The following is a 22,071-nucleotide window of genomic DNA, read 5'->3' as shown; positions in this document are numbered from 1 at the left end:
CCCCAGACACTTCTTTCTGCTCCTCTGGTGAGACCCCGAGGTGTTCCCAGGCCAGACAGGAGACATAGTCCCTCCAGCGTGTCCTGGATCTTCCCTAGAGCCTCCTCCTGGGACATGCCCGGAACACCTCCCTAGGGAAATGTCCAGGAGGCACAGATGTCTGAACCACCTTAGCTGGCTCCTCTCAACGTAAAGGAGCAGCGTCTCTATCCCCGAACTCTAAGGGAGCGCCGAGCCACTCTTATAATTTGATGCACACAGCAAATTTTGATCCTACAGAGCTTCATTTACAATACATCTGTACTGGGCCAAAACAAATTTTACTCACACACAGCCCATTTAAAACAATAATATCTCCAATGACCTCTGAATATTTTGTATTCACCAAACGTGCCCATATCAGTGGAGGGGACCATATTAAAATGAATGATTCCTATAAATGAATATTGCATTCCTGGGCATTCTGAAAATACGAGACTACAATACAATAAACCAAGCTCGAAGAAATCTTTTGTGCCGTTCTGACTAATAATATGTCACGGGTTATTGAGCAGCCGATTTGATAGAAGCCCATTGGTTTGGAGTTGATTTGTCCTCCGCAAAGTGACAGAGACAAGACAGAGCGACGGCACACTGGCTCCGATAAGACTGATCCTATCTCCTTCATCAGCTAATCTGCTCCTCACTTATATTAAATCAATGTCACAAGCTATGGCCTGTTTCTGCGCTGTGACAAAGCTCTCCTCTCTAAGAGCTGACTCAAGTTGTCACACATTTCTGCGGCTCACTTCATCTGAACATTACCGTTTTCACTGAACACGAATCCTACCTGTATTTGCAACGACTGGGCTCTGGGCTAATACAAATTGGACTTGGCAAAGAAATGATGCATAAGCCCGGGCAATTGAGTTTTATGCATTTATTTGATTCTCTCACATCAGCTGCTTCATGATGGATGACAAGAACAGGCCTTATGGAAACTTAGTGGAAAACTATACATTAAATACTCAATCTGTCCTGGATGACTGAGGGATTACATAAACCACTTAGATCAATTTATGTGAATGGGTGACTACGTTTTCAATGGACTGTCTTTGAAGAGTTTCTGAATACCAGAGAACGACATAGAAGAAGCCACGGTACTTAAGAAGACTGAACCCTCAACTTTATTGCAGAACTGAAGTGCTCCAGTTATTGCATCCATTCAATTACTGTAAAAACTGAAAAGAACTCTTCAGAACAGTACATTTGGTTTGATAACGCTCGCCTGATAATGCCAACAGAATGACATCTTGGGCTTAAAAACATCATCCAGAAGACTTTAAACTGTTGATACCATGGACCACTCCTGGGAATGAGAGATTACATCAATAATCCACAAACGAGTGCCCTAAAAACATTCCAAACTTTCCAAATTCCATGCACCCGGAATACTGACTAGTGCTGTATCTGATTTTTACTGTCTTAAAACATGAAAAACAGAGCTAGTTCAATTTAAATGTTTGCAGTGGTCCAAAGTTCTCTCACTTACCTTATGAATTCAGAGCATATTAATCATTCACCGCTATGGGTTTATACTCACTTTTCACAACTTTCAGAGGCCAGAGAGGAGTTTGGCGTCACTTCCTGGTGATTGGACAATAAAATGTTTTACAGTTAGATACAGACAGTACACAATAAACTTATTTTGACATTACACCTGCTTATGAGTTAAATCTGTGCTGGGGCAAGACAGATTTAAGAAAAAATTGTGTACAGGGCCTTCAAGTAGTTACTAACCCTGAAGTACAGTATTTTTTATAAACTATTTGTTCATTATGATTAGTCTGTGTACATTTGATGCTTTATTAAGGCTATTAAAAGTTCTAAAAGTTTCCAGACATTTCTAATTTCCAACGTTTCAAATCTTTGCTAAGGGAAATCGTTATAGCTTAGCATACAGCATAATGTCCTTTTGGGAGTTTACATAAGTACATAAACAAATACTTAAAAATACACCCTCTCACCAACAATTTATACGCCTTTTTATCTCTCCTCGCGTTTCTATTTCAGCTCTTGTGATTAGCGTGTACGGTACAGCCATTTCCGTCACGCTGCTTGTTTGTCTCTATGGGTGCTTCCCCCGTGGGCCCCTGCTACAGCTAACCCACAGAGATCAAAGCGTTTAGTCTGCAATGGGCCATTTAAAGGGTTAGTCCCCCGTCGATATTTAGACTGTCTGCCAGTGTGGCGTGCACAGTAAATACATTTCCCTCATTATTATCAAAGACAGCGGGACTCAGAATGTTCAAGGAGTTTTGACGCAGCAATATAGAGCTCCGTTTGAACCGCTACATCAGCATGCTAGCTAACATCTCATTAGCGGCTAAGAGTGAGGAGTGCTCAGGGAGTGTTTGGTCTTTTTAAGCTGATGGAGGGCGAAAGAGGGCACTTCCGCAGGAGTTCTGGCATACATCTTAAACATATACCCACAATTTTGTCCCAGATAAACAGTGATCCGGAGTAAGGCTGCGTATTTCGAGTTTGCTTTCTGTCTGCACGTTGGCGGGACAAGAAAGTTAGATCTACAGCGGTAAACTCCATCCACCGGGAGCAGAGCAACGCAAATTGTCCTCAAATATTGATTCTGCCGCGGTGAAGCATGTAGGACGGAAAGAGAGAAGGGGACCAGGCTCATCTATAAGCCCTGAAATCTCCAGGGGAACACAGAGGAGGAGAGGGGACTTTAAGGACATATAAGGTTTGATGTTTGCTAGTTTTATTGGTAATACTATTTTAAGTTTAGTTGAGGACACTTTCAACTTTGTATTTGAGCCATATTTTAAAAGAAGCCATACTGTGGAGCGAAAGTTTTAAAATGTCTAGACGTTTGGAGGAGATTCAAACATTTGTGTTTCTTGTAATTATTTTAGGGGTATGGGGACCCTTGGGCAACGCAAGTACAGATCAAGAGGGTACTTTGAATGATTTGTGGTTATAAAAGATGGTGAAAGAGTATTTTGAATCTGAAAATGTTCTTTGTAGTACATTTTACATGAATTTTGGACATCAACAAAATGAAAACAGGAAGATTTAGTAGTGTAGTAAACAGACTGATTCATGTATATGTCTGTAATTAATTTCATATTTCATCTGTAAGTAATTGAAGTTTAAAGGGACAATCACAGCTGAGCCTGCATTGTCAACTAGATTTAGACATTTGAACCGGCAACCCAAATGAGAGATTTGTGACGCTGCTTTCTGATTGGATAATCATCTTGAGAACCAAAACATCAAATTAAAACAAACAACTTGGCTATCATGTTCATTGTCTTTGTAATTAAGAATAAATCAGGATTACAATTATTACCAGTAAGAGCTGTATTTGATTTGAACACATCTACTTTATATCTTAGGACACAGTTTGGTAATGTTAATGTTAATTTAAAATAATAATAATTAAAAAAAGAATCTTAAATATGGATCCTTCAAAAGACGTACTGCAGCTGAAAAATGTCATCATATCTTCTTTTCTAAATGGATAGAGGCCATTGTAGTGTGACTGGCCTAACTGCATTGCTGCACTGTAGGCCTAAAAATATTCCTTGTCAGTGTTCCCGAGAGGAGCCCAGTGCTATCCAGGCCTCTCTGTAATGAGAGAGCTGAGGCGCCTGCCACTGGTAGCCTAGCTGTCCCCCTGGCTCCCACCGGCTCGGAGCTCAGCACTGGAGCTGCTGCAGATTTATCATAGCTCAAAAAGCAGCTCGTCTGGAAGCACAGGGCCTCATTGGGCGAGGAGCAGCCCCCAGCGGCCTCACCTCCGGGCACGCTCGCACATCACACGGCAGACACAGACACTTAGGAAAAAGTCGCTTCACTTCTGTTGGATCATCAAGAAAATATAATTGGAAAGCTAAAAGAAAAGAGGACGATATGGTGAATGATACCAAATTTCCTATGTGAGATAGATTGAGGAAGCAAAGAAGATAAAAAGGTTATTTTTTTCATATAGATAATAATTCAATTCTTTATAAACTTTATAGTACGGTTTATATAAAAATCACAGTACTTACATGGCTTTAGTTAATTTGTTAGATGAGAAGACCTCTGCATTAGACAACCATCAATCTATTTGTAGTATGTTTTTGACTTATCAAAAGTTTTTGATACAGTTCTACTTAATTATATTAAGTAGAACTTGCATAAATATAGTTTTCATAAAAAAGTGGGTTAAGGTTATTTATAGTCAATCCCAGTTTGTTTGTATAAATGGATGAAAAATCATTTCTGATAGAGCTGATGTACAGCGTGGAGTCCCTCAGGGGTCCATATTGGGTCCTTTATTATTTTAATAAATAATATAATGTATATTATTATTATACATATACAGCTCATATTCTATATCTCAAAATCTTACCACAATAATATTTTCTGATGATACTACTTTATTCATATCTAATTTAAACTTCATTGCACTAATAAAACAAACCAATACTGGATTATCTGCTCATGACAAATGGTTCAAAATGAAGAAATTATCTCTTTAAAAAAAAAAAAAAAATTTATATATATATATATATATATATATATATATATAATCATAATCATAATCTTTTGGGGGCAAAAAAACATTTCTAACTAGCCTTAAAATAGAAATGGATTAATTTGAAATACGATAGATAGATAATAGAAAGAGCATGCTCTGAACAAAATATTAATGGTGCAAAAACGTTTTGTTAGAATTGCAACTCATCTTCAGCTAATTTATTCATCAAAATAAACATTCTTAATATTTATGATATTAATAACTACTAAATATATATTTTTATGTATAAAATTCTTTAAAATAGAACCACCATCCCTGAATATCTCACATTTGACTTTAAAACTAATGCAGAGATTGATAGATACAGCACTCATCAAAATTTCAATTTGCATGTTCCAAATTGTGTCACATCGAGTTCAGTTTTGCCTTCAATACAGAGGCCAATGTGGAGCCAATTTTCACATCTGGCTTGTGATGACAGATCAGAAACAAAAAGATTTTAAGGAAATGTTTGATATTTCCTGGTAATATTTGATAATCATTCAATGGTTAGATGTTTCATTGAACTTTAATCTAATAAAAAAAAAAAGAAAACAAGACTATCCACCTGTCTCTCTTTTAGTTGTCCCACACAGGCATTGAGGCCCACCTTCCTCGTCCCACTTATTCCACTTAATTGAGTGCTGTCACAGGGATAGTATACAGTATATAACATTGTGATATTCACATATAGAACAAAATAACAAATTCCTTGCAATAAAACATCACTTTTTGGAGATCTAGTCATTCTCTTGTAATACGATATGATCTGTGGTCACCACTCATTGACCTCATTGGTCACCTATACTTGTGAACAAAATACAATTTATCTCACCTCCTGTCACCTTTGCTCATTGATTCCACACAAATCTGCAAAGTTACAACTTCCTTTTCATATATATATATATATATATATATATATATATATTTTTTTTTTTACACAGACAGACCAGAGATTCATTGGTGATCAGACTCACATCTTCAGTGTGAGTGTTTGAGAAGTGTGTATTCTGGATCGCAAGCAAGTGATCTCTTACTATTCCACACTTTTTTAATGTGTTTAAGGGCTAAACATAGAAAATGATTAAGTTTTAAAGCAATGTTTATCTGTGAACTTGAATTTATTATAACTCCCACATTATGTCCCACCACAATGTCCAACTTGCCTCACGTTTACTATTTCAGGCAAAATTTTGTATACATATGTGTAAGAGAATATGTTGCCATAATGTCATACTGTGGAATATTCCAGGCACAGCAATAACTAATCTATGCATACAAGCAGGAGGCAGACCCCCTTTTCACAATCTGTAGTGTCAAACTACAAATTGTACACGATCTGTAGTTCTACACTCAAATTATGAGAAGCACTTCAAAGTAATATTAACAGTGACCTATAAGTCCCAGCGCAGAGAATATATCCATAGTTTACCTTGAGACAACACTTTCTTTTATTCCCGTAAACCTTTACACTTACTAAATGATCTTACAAAGTGTTCACTGTGTCATATTGAGAAATATAGTTTCGGAAATTTAAAGATGAAGACCGCTCTTGGAAGTGCGCCATCTTTTATGTGACTGATATTGTGTTGGAAAATAAGGAGGAGCAGAATAGTGGGAGTGTGAGCGAGAATGGGCCGTGATAATTGAGAGATGTTTGGGGAGCTGCGTTATTGTACTCCGCTCAGTATAATGATCGAGCTCTGTAGGAAAAATAACATGTTGAACCACCATTATCTGTGGCAATTACTACTGCGTATTTCAGCCTAGCATTGATGTGGAGGAGTCTGTGAGGAAATCAATGGGCGTTGTGTGCATATAAACATACTGTATTGCTGTGAAGAAAGTTAAAAGGCTGTATTTACTGATTTGGAAACAGTTGGTAACGGGAGAATAAAGCAGCAACAACTTCTCTTCATGGAGCAAATTTTATGTATTCAAAGCGGGAACACATTGTCAGGACTTGATCAAAGAGGTGCCATTTTGAAGCCAGCACTGTAGGGCTGCAAGATTAATCACAATCAAATCAAAATCGTAATTTGAAAAGTCACAATTCGCTAAGGCTATTAAAAAAAAAAAAAAAAAACATGTTCTGCAAAATGTCTTGTTATGTCAGCTAACCCTGTACTTTAGACAAGTTCTGAATCTTGTATTAGATGTGTGTAATCTCTCAGTTGTCCAAGTATGATCCATTGTAAAAGAACAATTCTATTCTACCAACTGGATAAAGAGTTATTTGAGTGAAATATTTCAAAGGATTAACAACTTCATAGCCGCAAGTCAGTTGAAACGACACAAGGAAACCGAAGTTCACTCAAATAACGTTTTGTCCAGTTGACAGAATTGAAATTTTTCTTATACTACTCATATGATTAGTGCAAGCAGTTCATGTTTTAACAATTACGCCTTAATTAGTCTAAATAAATCATGAACAGAGACTTGATTTGCTATAAAATAAAATAAAAAAGGGTTCGGGTCTTAGTAGCTACTTAGAGTTAAAGAATTAAGGCTATTTAAAGTGTAGTTACTCTAAATGGGAAATAAAAAAATACCTTAGGCTCCATAAGTGGTTTGCTGATGAAGCCACACATTATTTTTGATCACATATTTTGGTGGTGGTTTGTGAACTTAAAGCTGTGGAAAATATTTTTACCTATGACACAACAATCTGGGCAAAGCGTGAATGGACCATTTTTGAGTGCTCAGAGAAGACAACTCTGGACTAACAGAGTAATGAAATAAGGATGAAAGAAGCAAAATGCAAGTCCAGGTATGTTTTTATGAGGAGACATCAATGGTTAAAAGGTCAATAAAGGTCAATTTGGCATCATATCTGTTCTTTAATTTAAAAAAACCAAAAAAAAAAACAAACAACAACCATTAAAATCCTAATGCAACGGCAGAGCAAACAGAATGTTACCACAATCGTGCAGCCCTACTGTTTTGGTTTTCTAAACTAAAATAAGACGTGATAAACTGCACCCTAATTTAAACATTCCTCAAGTCTCAAACATTTTACAAAAAAGCTTGTTTTGATTTAATTTCATGTTACATCCACAGCAAAGAAATGGGCAGAATAAAAACACTTCTTTTGTAACTAGTGCAAATATCTCACATGAATCTTTAATATGCAGTTATGTTCCTACATTGCAATTCCTAATGAGAACTGCAAAACAATGCCAGTATACAGTCTCATTGTGATAGTGACTTGACCCACAAGAGCAATTTGATGCTAATTTGCTATTTGCTAGTTATGAGCTGCTACCTCTTTCAATTTGCTCATGTCGCTTCCATTCTAAGCACTACATACAGACAGCCGGGGATGTTGTACTGCAGCCCTAGAAGCACACTCATCCATAAATGCTTTACTATATACTTTAAAATGCTTAATCCATGTTTGCAGTTGACCAGTCTTAATCAGCTCACATTGGTTCCACGATTGGGAGATGTTCCGTTGTACCCTGGATGTCCACTGGTCCCTCACGGCATAGGAAAGATGCAGTGAGTATGTCCACAGTTGATGGTGAGTACATATTGTCCTATAGTGAACTTGTGAATAGCCCTAAAGCAGTTCATGTCTTTAAATGTGTATCCATCATAGAATAAATATGTTTAAGATTAGACGTCTTCGTGGTTGGAGGACTCTGTTGCTATCGTGTCACCTGAAACACACAAAAAAGTGAAATAGGTCATTGCATTAGTACAAGACAAATATGAGTGGCATTTGGATAGAGGACTGACTTCGGGCTGAGTTCAGATTCATCAAACCATAGGCCTATATAGTATTTGAATATGTACTACATGTACTGTACTAATTGTGATTTTGAACAAAAGTGAGAGTGAATTATACTTTTATGCTGTAGTTCAGTGTCCACAGGTTAAAAATAAAAGAATTCAATATATTTTAAAGGTGTTTTTTTTTTTTTTTAAGTTTCTCAAACAAAAATCATTCTTAGACATCACAACCTGAAGTTTTTTTCCTTCTCTTTGCAGCAGCAGTAATACAGGCAGAGATAATCACTAATTAAATGTGTCTTGTCCCACTGCAGATATATTATATAAGAAGCCTTTGAGGTCAAAATAAGACCAGTGCATGCTGTCTGCATCTAATTAGAAAGTATTTTATTGTATATTATTTCACGTTTTTAAGTAAAAAATCAGCTACAGCACCTTTAAATGGCAAAAGTGTGCAATTTATATAATCAGAAAATTTGGTCACTAAAATGGTCACATGGTTTCTAATATAGTGTGTATATAGTGTGTTATCATTATACTAGTTCTGATAAAGTCAATACAGTTATCCAGTTTTGACTCTAAACGGCCTTCGTCAGAGTGGTCATGTGATGTTGCTGTGACCAGACACGTCATAGCAACAATAGAATCTATTAAAATAAAAAAATACTAGTTCTAGTATTTATTAGTTTTTGGGTTTTGACGACTTTACTTTAACGAAATACGATCACCAGTTATACCAAACACTTGATTACAGATCTTTAGTAATCCATTCTCCACATTGTACCGATAATGATTTGTGACACTTCCCTAACAAGCAAAACCTGAAGCTAACTGCAACACCAAAAACAGCAATATTAACTCTATACAGTAACATTGTGCTCGAATGCTCAGTCTATGCATTCCTCTACACTCCTACGCCGTGTGTGGGAGTGAATACACAAGCAGAAGACAGACATCTCTCCGGATCGTCTTCAGTTGAATGAGACGCAGAGGCGGTGAATGCGAGTCGCGGTCAGAGAGAGAAGACGCTACACAAACACATAAAGGAGCGATGCACAGAAAAACCCAGTGTCAGGGGGGGCAAGGCCGCGGGAACCGTTGCCAGGAGATGGGCGCATCCACTGCAACTATCCTCCATGACATCTGCTGCCACCGAGTCTCTAAGTAACTACACCCTGATCCCAAAGCACCTGACAATGCACAATTAATGTCCACTGACGCACGCCATCGCTGCACCCTCGAGTTGACAAACCGATGGGGAGAAAAACAAGGAGAACGAGATGGGGTAATTGTTCCAAGGAGTCCCATTAATTCCACTGCAAAGCCAAACAGCGCCCAGGCTCCTCCTCAGCCGATCCCACTCGCCAATTTAATTATGACTGTTAATTGTAGAACTCCGAGGAAGGCCCCCGCCATAATGTGTCCTAATGAATGCGACAGATGTTGTGCTGTTATGCCATCTCTGGAGGAATTACTCTTCCTTCACAACTGTTGTTCCTTTATATATCACCTGTACATCAATGGCACCTGCGCAGTCCCACAATATTTGCCGCTCACAAGTGCCTGAGTTAAAACAAATAAAGTGTAAATGAACATATCATTTACACTGATCAAGGAAGTGTTTATATGTGACTTTAATTAAACAGTCGTAAGTGCGTGAGATGTTTTATATTCTCAATTAAAATGACCTTCTGGCTTTACAAATCATGTCAGAAGTGTTTTTCCATTTGTGATTGAATGTGCTAGCCGGATTAACTTTTCCCAACAAGTTAGCCTGACTTCTGACATTAAGGAAAAGTCATTTTGAGAGGGCAATGATTGATGAATGTGACCAGTCAGAAGCAAGACCGGTTTCCCAAATATGATAGATATATAAATGTCAGTTTATGTTGTGTGTATTACCAGTCTAAACTAGTACTGATAGACTAAACTAGGCTAAACTATGACCGAATCCACAGTGCAACAGGACTCAAATACAGATCAAGACATAACATTAGCACTGGCCAACTAAACTAGTACGACTATGAAGGATTTTTACCCATATATCAATCCCATTCCCTTGTAAAACAAGGTAAAAATGAATAAGGGGAAAGTAATTATAATACAATTACACAAATAGTAAAAAATATATATAAAAATAAATTCATTCATATCTAAATTGAAGTCAAATAAACCTTATCAAACACTAAATGAGTGTATACAATGAACACTATAGTTTTATAAAATCTGCTCACAAAACAACAAAGCATCAAGCACCGTCTATGTGTCTGCCAGTCCCTTGAGTGGCTACTTCTCATTCAGCTCATTTCAGTTAATACATCACAGAAAGGACTTTGGTGACTGAATTTCTCCAGACATATTGATGAGTCAATGAGTCCTTGTCCGTTACATCAGAGGTTGTTTGCCTGCTCTGCACTTTTAAATGGAGCTATTCTAAGTGTGAACGACAAATGTAAGAGTTGTCGAGCTGAATGTTTGTTTACTGCTCACATTCAGAGGTGTGAACAAAGCAGACTCAGGAGGAATTCATTTAGAGTAGTGACCATGTGAAGTACTTCTGTTTATATTGTAGGGGAAAGATATGTGCTTTATTCAACGAGGTGAATAAACACGTTAAACATAATGGTTAGACTTTATACTATGTCTACAATTATGTTCGGTAGTGAAATCAAAGGTGTACGATGTAGCATATCTGGTAGAGGCTCGAAATTATATTGCTTTGCTGGGAAAGTGCCACAGTATGGTATTAAACAAATTCCTTCAATTTATTCAATTAGTGTTTGATTGCTAAAATATACACCAAAAATATATCTGATCATATATATATATATATATATATATATATAATTATTATTATTATTATTTTTTATTTTAACCTCTTAAGACCTGAGCTCTTGCATGACATGCTTTATTAATTTCTCTTTGTTATTTGGGCTGATTGGGACCTGATGAGTGTAAATACAAAGAATTATCTTTTTACATGATGTAGTTTCTGAGAAAAGTGGTGTAAAACCAATGTCCTCTTATGTGGAGGTTTTAATCACTTTGATAAAACATTTGAATAATGATTTGCAAAAACTATTAAGTGCCTGAACACAGCAACATTTGTTCTGAATGCAAAAACAAAACGAGAAACAACAATTGTGCCTCTTGGAACAATGTGTCTCATGTGAAGTGCTGCTGACAGGTGCAGCAAGACATGTGCTTTTACAAAAAAAAAAAAATATATATATTATAAACATTCTAAAGTCTTAAAAGATTCTAAATTGAACATTTTTGCATTGTTGCTGTTCTTTTATGCAGTTCTTCTGAAAATTTTCATTGTGGCCTAGACAAAAAAATGTGGTCTTAGGAGGTTAATTTGATTTTTTGTTTTTATTTTACTGCTAATGTCTGTTAAATATCACAGACATGTAAAAAATGTCCAATCTCAAACACTCACTTGCACTTTACAGTATATACTTTATAGCTCTCCTGTAACAGCTGAGTGTGTTTGTAATGTAGTTGCATTACTTTGGAAAGGCCTAAAGATGAGATGTTTCAGTTCCTATCTAAAGGTCATTTGATCCCTGAGGTGCACTTGGTGAACAGTATTGGTCGATTGGTCTCACCTTGGTGGTCTTGACCTTGTTGCCAGTGCTGCAGGACCAGCCAGTCAGATCGGGCAGGACTTTACACTCCTCGCCCTCCATGCACGGCTCCATCTGGCACCACCACTTCTGAGCTACGATGGAGGCTACCAGAGAAACAAAAGCACAATAAAATGATCACATATTTTACAATAGGCTCATCACAGTTGTTGTTCTGGAAATATTCAGAATTAGAATATTACACATTGTCTATAAATAAAACTATTAAAAATGACAACAAAAAAGAGCTGGGAACATTAGGACATTTTATTGAAATGTTCCAAATAAGACTATGACTTTATAGCTATAACTTTATAGACTATAGCTATTTGTGGTTAATTGTATGGTCTATTCACGTTTTGTGGAATACTTGAACCTATTTACAGGCACATTTTAGCACATTCCTGATGCACAGTTAAATATTGTCTGAATATTATTATTGAGCTAATGTAGAGAAAATGAGATTTTTTTTTTCAATATTGTTCACCCCTAGCAATAATCTTTGTTTTGTAAAATAACATATGCAATATAATCATTTTGTTTTATATATATCTCACACATTCATATCCAAACTACTTTTTTCCATCAAATAGCCATATCAGCACCATGGACAGCGCCACTAGACTGAATTCAGGCTCTATGTCTGTTTCTGCTGTGGACTTGACCTTAACCTCTCTCCTATTCTCCATAGTATCTCCAACCTCCTTTTACGATAATGTCTGATGAAACAGAGATGAATAACACTGATTTTTAAAGGTAAAAGTAACCCTTTATTATTAGTCTGTCTACATCTCCAAAGCTCAAAATACCCTGTTTCACCTTGTGATGTCATGAAGCGGTAGTTTAAAAGTTAACAGCCTTTAATTCAGTAGAGTTTGGCAATTCCAGGATGGAACTTACCCAAATGATTGTAGTGAAGGTGTGTGGAGGTAAAACAGTGCAGCACCCCCGTGTATTACCACATGACGTCAAGTGTTTTCTGTTTCTGTGCTACATATTGTGTGTTACATATATGTGAATGAAACAAAAACACATCACCAGGTCTGTTTTTGATGAGGAAACAACATTATAACATAGACCAGACAACAGTGTATTTTGGGCTCTTTAAGCTAAGTAACTTTCTGGTCACTTGCTTTTCTCTGCGGAGATGTTATTGCTTTGTCTGGAATGTTCCACAGTATGACACCCACTGTATCGATCTCCAGAGAAACAGACAGGTGATGTCACCAGAGCAAGTTACCAGTCAGATCTGTGGAAAGGCGACTCCGCTGCAAGTAAGGATGCATATTTCTAAAGGTATGTTTGAGTAATAAAAAGACCTGTAATTGACTCAATGTTTCTGCTATAAGTTTAATGCCATACCATGGAGCATTTCAGACAAAGCAACAACATCCCCATGGAGACGAAACACATTCACATCAGCACCACGGACAGCAACAATGTGCTTCTGCTCATAGTGATGTTTATCTCAGCACAGTTTTATCTTTAATGTGATGAATGTGGTGTTCACTGCAGTCTAATTGTATAACGGTTACCTTTTTCATTTTAATCAGATTATTATGATCCCTCGACATGAGATCTTAAATCCTGCTTGAGTCAGGCAAGCAAGAATTAACGGAGATATTGGAGACATGAAGCTTGGGAGATTGTGTTGTAAAACCAAGGCAGTATTAGTCATTTTCTTTGAAGAATATTCAACCAGGGGACCAAACATGCAAAACAGCCTCCCTGGCTTTTCTTTACTCATGTTTAATCATGCGTTCTAAGAAACTGCACTGTCCCCTTTCAAAGAGAGGGCAAGGAATATATTTTGGATGAGAATTGTTGTTTCATGAATTTATTTTTTAAGTACTTTGTCTGGTGGTATAGTACCTGTGGTGAATATTTATCATGGTTTTACATTAGTCGAGTGGAAAAAAAAAAAAAAAAAAAAGAAAAAGCTGAAATTAATAGGTTGAACATTACATTACATTACATTATTGGGAAGTTGAGTTCATATCTCAATACACAAAATTCCATCAAACTACAGGGGTAATTACACCCTGTAGGGACACATTGTTTTAAGAGTTTAGAGTTTGAATATTTATTTACAAAAAATACAGGTGTTTTATTCTTCACGTCATTACATCAGGTAAATTACACACGGTTTAGCCTTTGTTCACAAAAATGGTTTCTGAAATTACCTCTGCGCCTGTCAGACCTGCTGTCCATGTCCAACCAATGAGTAACATTATAAACTGTAAGAAAAACTAATGTAAAAATCTTAAAAGTAAGGTATGGTTTAGTGAAATGGGAAGTTGAGTCTGTTATATGCACTTTAAAAAGAAAAAATACTGTCTTGTATATTTTATACAAGAAAAAAGCAAACTTATAGGTAGAAAAACATTGTCAATGAACTAAAAAGTAATAAGCATGTTGGTAGTGACTGGTTATTTGTACAAGTAATGGCTGATACGTTTTAGCGGTACAAGATATTGCAATATTATTTGAACTTGTACAAGAAAGAATGCTGCAACTATCATAATTAACTAAGTACATGTAACTTTCACAGATTTTCACACATCTTCTAACTCTCTATGAATCACATCCACATAGTTTCCACATTATGGAGTATGGATTATTATGGGTTATCACATTATGTTGTACTTTTCAGACATGCACCAATGACAATACCTTCTTAATCCAAGGTTACTGAAATAATTTGCTACTCAACAAAATATTAGTTCAAGAGACTAGGCATTATCTTTCCAAATGAGGCTCTGACACTATTTGACTCCTGGTGTGAACTCAATAAAAGGGATTTTGAAGCGACATGTCTACTGAGATTGCCACTCAATTACAAGAATAAGTAGCAATTGTCTACAGTGTTCCAACAGGATAAATCGTCTTTTACAACTCTGTAGCTTCAATCCTTAATCTAGACTTAAACCCCACGTCTCACAGTTGACACTCAAATCTCATAGATCAACTGACCCGCCGTCTAGACAGGAGGCAGCGGAGAATAACTTAATTTACTTTTCTTGCTCCTCTGAGGGTGTAGGGGAGAGGATAAAAGGACAAATCTCAGTATACAGATGTTCACAAGAAAACCTGGTTACACTTCATACTACACCTTAATCAGCCTTAAAGGAAGAGTATGTAGCCTTACAGTAAAAAAAAAAAAAAAGTACAGTTGTCCCTCACTATAATGTGGTTCGCCTTTCGCGGTTTCACTGTTTCACGGATTTTTTTCATGCAATTTTACATGCTTTTTTTTACAGCATATGAACGTGCATTGTGTTCTGTGTCCTGATTGGCTAAGGGACTGTAGACCATTGTCCATCAGTCTCCTCTGTGCCGTGTCTCCTGTACAGTACAGAATGTGTTCAGCCAAATTTACATAAATGTTGGATCACAGTGTGACTCTGAAGTGCTGTATGTTTGCAGGTTTTCTCCCCGACAAAACCCACAATGTCGATGAAACGTTCTGCACTGACAGGGTGGCGGTCGAGTGAGTCACTATTAATAATTTCTTATGTGTCCAACCTCGTAGGTTGATCATTAAAATTCTTGCAGTATTTCTCAAAAGCTATCATTTTTATTTACAGTATAGGAAAACCTTTATATTTTTATTTCTCAAACAAATGTTTGAGAAATCTATGGATCTTTGGTTTCTATAATACTGTACTTTATTTTTTTCTATGAAGGTTTGAACTTTGAGAGAGAAATGTGAGAAAATGTTAATGCCTGTCTGAGAAATATGTAAAAAAGTGTGTCGTGAGGGGTTTTACAGCCTTAAAACATATATAATTGTAAAAAATAAAGTTGTCTACTTCGTGGATTTCGCCTATTGCAGGTTATTTTTAGAACATAACCCCCGCGATAAACGAGGGACCACTGTACTAAAGTCACACCTAAACCTGAGTTGCCAGTACTTAAACATGCAAACGGAGTACACAGAGTATTTTAATTTTTTTTCTCAGTATATGGACAGGACAATTTGAAAGCTCAGAACCTCCAGAATTCACTCACTGAGCTGCAGAGGCTGCACTAGCACTCAATAACCATTGGGTGCAGGTGCTGAGGTTTAGGTAGTGATGATTCATATCAGAGAGAATCCTTTTAGGTTTAAAATAACTGGATTTCAGCATTGAAACTGGCAACCCAAATAAGACTTGTTCTGCTTTCTGATTGGATGTTAACTGAGAATACATCAGCATTAAGAAAATCTATATATGATTTGAACATGATGTATCTGGGGACACATAGGTCAAATTACATAGAGTTCCGTTAATAAAGCATGAATAAAGCATGAAGAAAAACGTAGCCAGGTCTTCAAGCTTCATTACTGAAAACTTGATCTCTGGTGACGATCAATACCACACTGATGTTAAAACGTATGATGCAAAAAGTGTTTACATGTGACACCAAACATCTGAAAAACAGCAGAATAAGGAGGGGAGTGAAAAAAACACATCTTTGTAGTGTCCGAATTGAGCGTTTTAGATGACTATCAGCAAGAGTGGATGAGCTAAAGGAACAAAAATACAACGTGGAAAAATGGGGAGCGATTTGAAGCCGAGTGGAAAATAGGCTCCACATAAAGGGAGAAGGGAGAAGACAGCGTGGATAAAGCGCTCGCAGCCACGGAGGAGTGTAATATTGAGAGCTGTTATGATGCACGCGCTCAGGCCCTTTAAAACCAGTGGCTGTGTAATTCTCGTTAATGCCACCATTATAGTGTTAGCAGCCATAGAGGGACTTATTTACAGCTAGTGGTCACAGCCCGGGACTGCCTTGATCAAGTTACAGCCCCTCACGTGACACCCAAGCACCTGACACGGCTTGCGGTGTCACCCATAACTCAGAGGGCGCGTCGTAAAAGGGTGAAAAGGGTGCTTAGACTGTGGCTGGGACCGTTCGGAGTGCGTCAACCTTTAGGGCCATCATTAACGGTGGTGGCCTACTAAAAGCAAAGAGGGAGAGCCAGGTGCAGAAAGGACAAGCACACAGAGTTGTCCTAGGATAACTCCAGTATCCTCTACAGTCTGCAGTGGACGTTACATAATCCGTGCTAGTTAAATAAAAAGTGCAAAAGTGAAAGCAAAAGTCCACATACACTTGGGACTGAAAGTTTAAGATGCTTCTTCTGCTTTGAGATGTTATGACTTGGCCTGGAATGTTATACAATATGTCTGTCTCTATGGATTAAAAGAGGTAACGCCACCAGGCCAGGTTACGGGTCAGATCTGTGGAGATGTGACACAGAGTAAGAATGCATGTTTAATGATAAAAAAGGGTATAAATAAATAAATGTACATGCAAAATTCTGTAGAGTGTAAAATTCTGTAGTGTGGAGACAATGGAGACAAGTGGTGGTGGACCCTCCAGCAGAAAAGTTACATAGTGCACCTTTAGCAACAATGGTAGAATGTAAGCACTGCGATCACCAATGTGTGAATCATGTCCTTTCCTAGTCTGTTTGTTTCTGTCAGTGTTGGTAAGAGGTTCCATCTTCTCCCTGAGACTATACAAAGCACATATACTGTTCTTTAAACCTTGGATAATAGCAATAGTTAGATCAATCGCCATATTTGAACAAATTATCTTCTCAAACATGCAGACTTAAAGATCAAAAAAGCTAAGTTTTCTTGATTTTATGGTATGGAACATTGTGCTTGTGGAATGATGATAATTGTATTAGTCTAAACTACATTACAAGTAGTGTCTTTTAAACACTTTCTTAAATACTAATAGTGACAAAACAGCAGAAGGTCCAAAAAGGTCTTTCTTCTTCTCCTACAAACAAATGTATTTATTACACAATTGGTAAACACGCTATGCATCTGACCTAAACAGTAGGAATGAGTTACATTACCTTGACTAACATAGTTTTTGGGTGTAATTTCATAGTTTTGGGTGTAATTTCATAGTTGTTGGGTGTAATTTCTGCTTTTTGGGTGTAATGTCTACTTTTATTAGGGTTTAATAATATTCCAACTTATCTTTACATTCTCCTCACTCAATAAGTAACAAGTTTAAATATGTTTTGGGGTTTTTTTCCGTTTACTGTTTGTTTGGTTCAGATGTCTGCACGGTTTGTTATTACAATTACATATACACCAGATAGTTGTTTCAGCACATTAGTTTACTACTCTTTCAGCTTTTGTTCTAGTATTTTATTTTATTTTTTTACTTACATTCTTTTACTGCCATATGAGCAACATCAGTTTTAAGGAACAAGCCTGTAAAATAATAATCACAGTTTTCACTCAGCAGGTGATTCTATGTAGCAGCAGTGCAGACTAAAATCTAATTTTAAACTCTGAGTTGGTAAGGTTTATTACTTACTAACACTATATCAAAGGTGTAGATTGATTATAATCTTGCACTTCCTGACTTGTCTCTATATCCTCTAGTATTCCCCACTGTTACATGTTACATTCAGGAGGAGCGTAGAAAAATAAATGAAGAATTATGCTTTATACTTATGCCCTTCATAATTACATTGATCTTTTTGTCAATTTATGATCCAGTGGCACAGCGTGTTCATTAAAAAGGTTTACAGCTGTGGTGAGCTTGTTATTACAATCGGCTCATAACACTGAACTCTCAAAATGTCTTCCTTCAAGGTTGCTCTGAGTTTCACATTGTTTAAACTTATAACCTACAGTCTGTTCAGAGACTTGGGATAACACTTTGTATTGCATCTGAAAATCAATGAAATAAAAGTAATTGGTTTGTAAGAGTGAGGTTATTTGTGTAAATGCAGTCAGGTAAATCCCAAACTACACAGTAATAAGGACAGAAAGTTGGTCTTATTATTATAGATGCAAAACTTAAATGATCTAGGGCTTGATTTTCCCCAAGCAGTCTGTGTTGTGTTGAGTTTTACAATGCATTTTTGAAAACTGAATGCATCACGCGTGGTTGCTTGACTCCACAAGTTAATTGCATTTTCTGTAATATAGAAAAGATACACATGATGCCAGTTTGTGTTGTCTCCGTAGTATAATTTCAGGCTCAATCCTTTATAAATGATGATAATAAAAGCATGTTTTTTCAGTGTTTATTGCAATGAAAAATGAAGAAAAATATGCATCCTTACTGTCAGCAGGCTTGCATCTCCACAAACCTGACTCTGAAGGAGGGCCTGTTCCTTCTTGGTTGCACAGAAATGTTGCTCCTTTTGCTGAAATGTTCCATATGGCATAAAACCTTTCTATCTCCAAGGGAAAAGATTCTGTACTATGGATTTAACTTTCTATTTCCATGGAATCATGCCACCTCCATAAAGTCAATATCATCAAGAAATCTAGATCACATTCGAAAACTAAAACATTTTGTCCTATTTATTTGTTTCCTGTGCTGATGTCTTGTTCAAATGAGTGTGTAGTTTCAATACTAGTTTTAGCATCACTTAGTATCTGCGTACTGATTTCGACAGTACTTTACTCTAATACCAGTAGAGTAATTGTAGTGCATTCAAAGCCCTCCCTGTGACTATAACAATGCTTGATAGCCTCCACACCTTATTGATTTTGAAGCATTGTTTTGCTAACTTCTTAACAACATTATACTTGGGGTCATCAAAGACCAATGAGCCATAAACCTGCTTCAACATAGAACAGATGATCAGTTTGACAAGCATTAGACAGAGAAACGCCCACAAATGCTTTTAGTAGCTCTATATTTGACTGGACTGTAACGATTGCTGCTGCTCTCCTCTGCGTAGTCTTTGTAATGTTTGTGACATCAAGTGGCCATATTGAAAACTGCACCTCCATCACAGAGTAATTTAAACTGTTTTTCAAGGTATGTGACTAAACAGACACAATTATGTTAATAGTGAGAACAACCTGACTGTTGCCAATTAACACTTGATGCATGAAGTTATTGTGTTCCTCTTCACCACAGCTATGTAGTTTATAATTAGAAGCAACACCACATTTTGAGCTTATTCCACACAATCTCACATTACTTTGTGCAGTGTTAACTATGTGTGCAAAAATAAAAATCAGCCTGTTAACACTGCATAAACTAAACATGTTTTTAAGAGATTTACCAGACCATACGTAGGATAATATAATACTACACATTGTGGAGTTCTTTAAGTAAAATGTTTCTGTTTCTCTAGAAACAGTATCCTTCCAAATTCCATGTTTGCCAAATTGTCTAGAGACATGTTGTGATGATAACCCAATCAATAACAGTGTCTATTTTTATATACCTGTTGTCTAGATTACAGTAAATGCATAGACATGTCCCGGTACAACATTTCTGGTGGAGAGTCCACCACCTGCTTGTCCCCTAAGAGATATTATTGCTTTTCCTGGATTTGTCTCCATGGACGCAGATGATGCCACCAGGCCAAGTTACAGGTCAGATCTGCAGCATGGTGACCCCTTTAAGAATAAGAACGCAGGTAAAACACGCCAGTATTTGAATAAATAGAAGAGGAATACATGTGGAGCACTCCAGGCAAGGCAATAACACTTACAAGGGAGGACTTCTTCTAAGGTAAAAATTGTATAATTCTGTACTGTTACTATGATAGTATATAGTAGAAGTATGAAGTTTCACTACCCACACTAGTTTTAATACTAAAGAAAAATAGTTGTTAAATTAAAGGTCTATAAATACAGATTTTCCCCGCTAAACCCAAATTATACTAAGATAGAATTTATTTGCAAAACATTAATGACAAGGGATGGGACTGAACAATTTCAATTCTGTCTATATTGAACAGAAAATTAATCAATTATGACATAATTTTTCCAGAATAACCCGTCACCATTTGATATTTCACAATTTTATATGCCTTGTAACTTTTCTAGAGGAAAAGTTGGAGGGTCCACCACCTGCTTGTCTCCAAGAAAATGTCCACAATATGCCTTTTAAGCTATGTTACTAAGGTATAAGTATTGTAGGGTTGGGTCATTTTCTTTATATAAGCAAAACAACATTTCTCGATTCGATTGTGCTCTATGAGTGCTCCGAACTTTAAACCTCAACATCTCAGAACTACCCAGAATACAAATAAAACCTTCTAGGGGACAATTTTATTGAACCCCTTCCAGAATAGACTCATTCAACTGTAAGAATGACCACTTGACCACTACCCCTACCCCAGGTCATTTCTGTTTGGGTCAATATAAAGTCCACACACACATGCACACACACAAGGTTCCTCCTGGAGGCATTGTTCCACTGGCTAGTCTCAGTAGAGCGGGCGCACAGGGAGAGGGCCATCCATCTCCTTCCACGCTGATTTACTAATACAGTGTGTCTCTGCTGCTCAGGCTTACCTCAGCGTGGCAGCACACCCAGCTACGCATGACCAGAACACAACAACGCGCTCTGCTCAAAAACCTGTCGGAGAAAAGCTTATACACGTCCTAAGCTATTGCTCAAAATGCTACCAACGACAGGGACATAGCAGAACGGGATATCACACATGGTGAACATCAGCAAGTTATGCATGTTCTGAAATGATTAATAATGTTCACCAAATTAACATACCAAAGCAACCACCATCTGCTTTGAATAAAACATTAAAAAACACAGCTATCACAGCTCTTTGATTGTATAGAATTTAAAGATTTGTATAAATAATTTGTAGCAAAGATCAATATTTTTTTAAAAGTCAGACTACCTCCTGAATTCTAAAGCTAAAAATAATCTGGATAGTTGGCGTAGGAGAAAACTAAACCAAAAACAATGCATTATAATTTGCATACAGTGTTTGTGCAGTTATTACATTTCACTTGAGATTACAGTTTTTGTTAAACTCTGTTCTCATTTCTAATTGATACGGGAGCTTGTTGCACCCTACAAAACCTGGAACAAAGCCACTCATCTAATGTACACTGGCTTTTAAAACATGAATCCCAAAACATTACTAATAAATGAGTCAATGCTTCAGTAGTAGTAATGAAAAATACATGTACAGTACTTAATTTACTGGTTTAAATTCACAGCTAAGCCTGGGTTGCCAATGCTTTAACCAAGTACCACGTGAAATCCCAGAATTCACTCTCTGAAGTAGTGAGTGTACAATGTATATTTGATTTGGCACGTTCACATCATTGTTTAAGACACAAATAGGTAAAATGTTGATGAAATGTTTGAGAAAAATGTACTACTATACCTTTAAATGTCACA

At 36.8% G+C, this 22,071-nt stretch overlaps 1 protein-coding gene across 1 annotated transcript in view; it reads right to left on the bottom strand.

Annotated features, from left to right (window-relative positions):
* Positions 1-2,382: 2,382 nt before the first annotated feature.
* Positions 2,383-22,071, bottom strand: part of tafa4b (TAFA chemokine like family member 4b) — a 36,176-nt gene continuing 16,487 nt past the window's right edge. Inside the window, exons 3-4 of the mRNA XM_055221787.1 lie at positions 11,911-12,035; positions 2,383-2,526 (exon numbers count right to left, since the gene is read on the bottom strand). Coding sequence (XP_055077762.1) covers positions 2,383-2,526; positions 11,911-12,035 — 269 coding nt within the window. The remainder of the gene's footprint in view (positions 2,527-11,910; positions 12,036-22,071) is intronic.

The sequence above is a fragment of the Periophthalmus magnuspinnatus genome, chromosome 5 (assembly GCF_009829125.3).
Source record: "Periophthalmus magnuspinnatus isolate fPerMag1 chromosome 5, fPerMag1.2.pri, whole genome shotgun sequence".
NCBI classification, from domain to species: Eukaryota; Metazoa; Chordata; class Actinopteri; order Gobiiformes; family Gobiidae; genus Periophthalmus; species Periophthalmus magnuspinnatus.
Note: the sequence above shows the minus strand (reverse complement) of the source record. Positions and strands in the feature narration are given on the sequence as shown.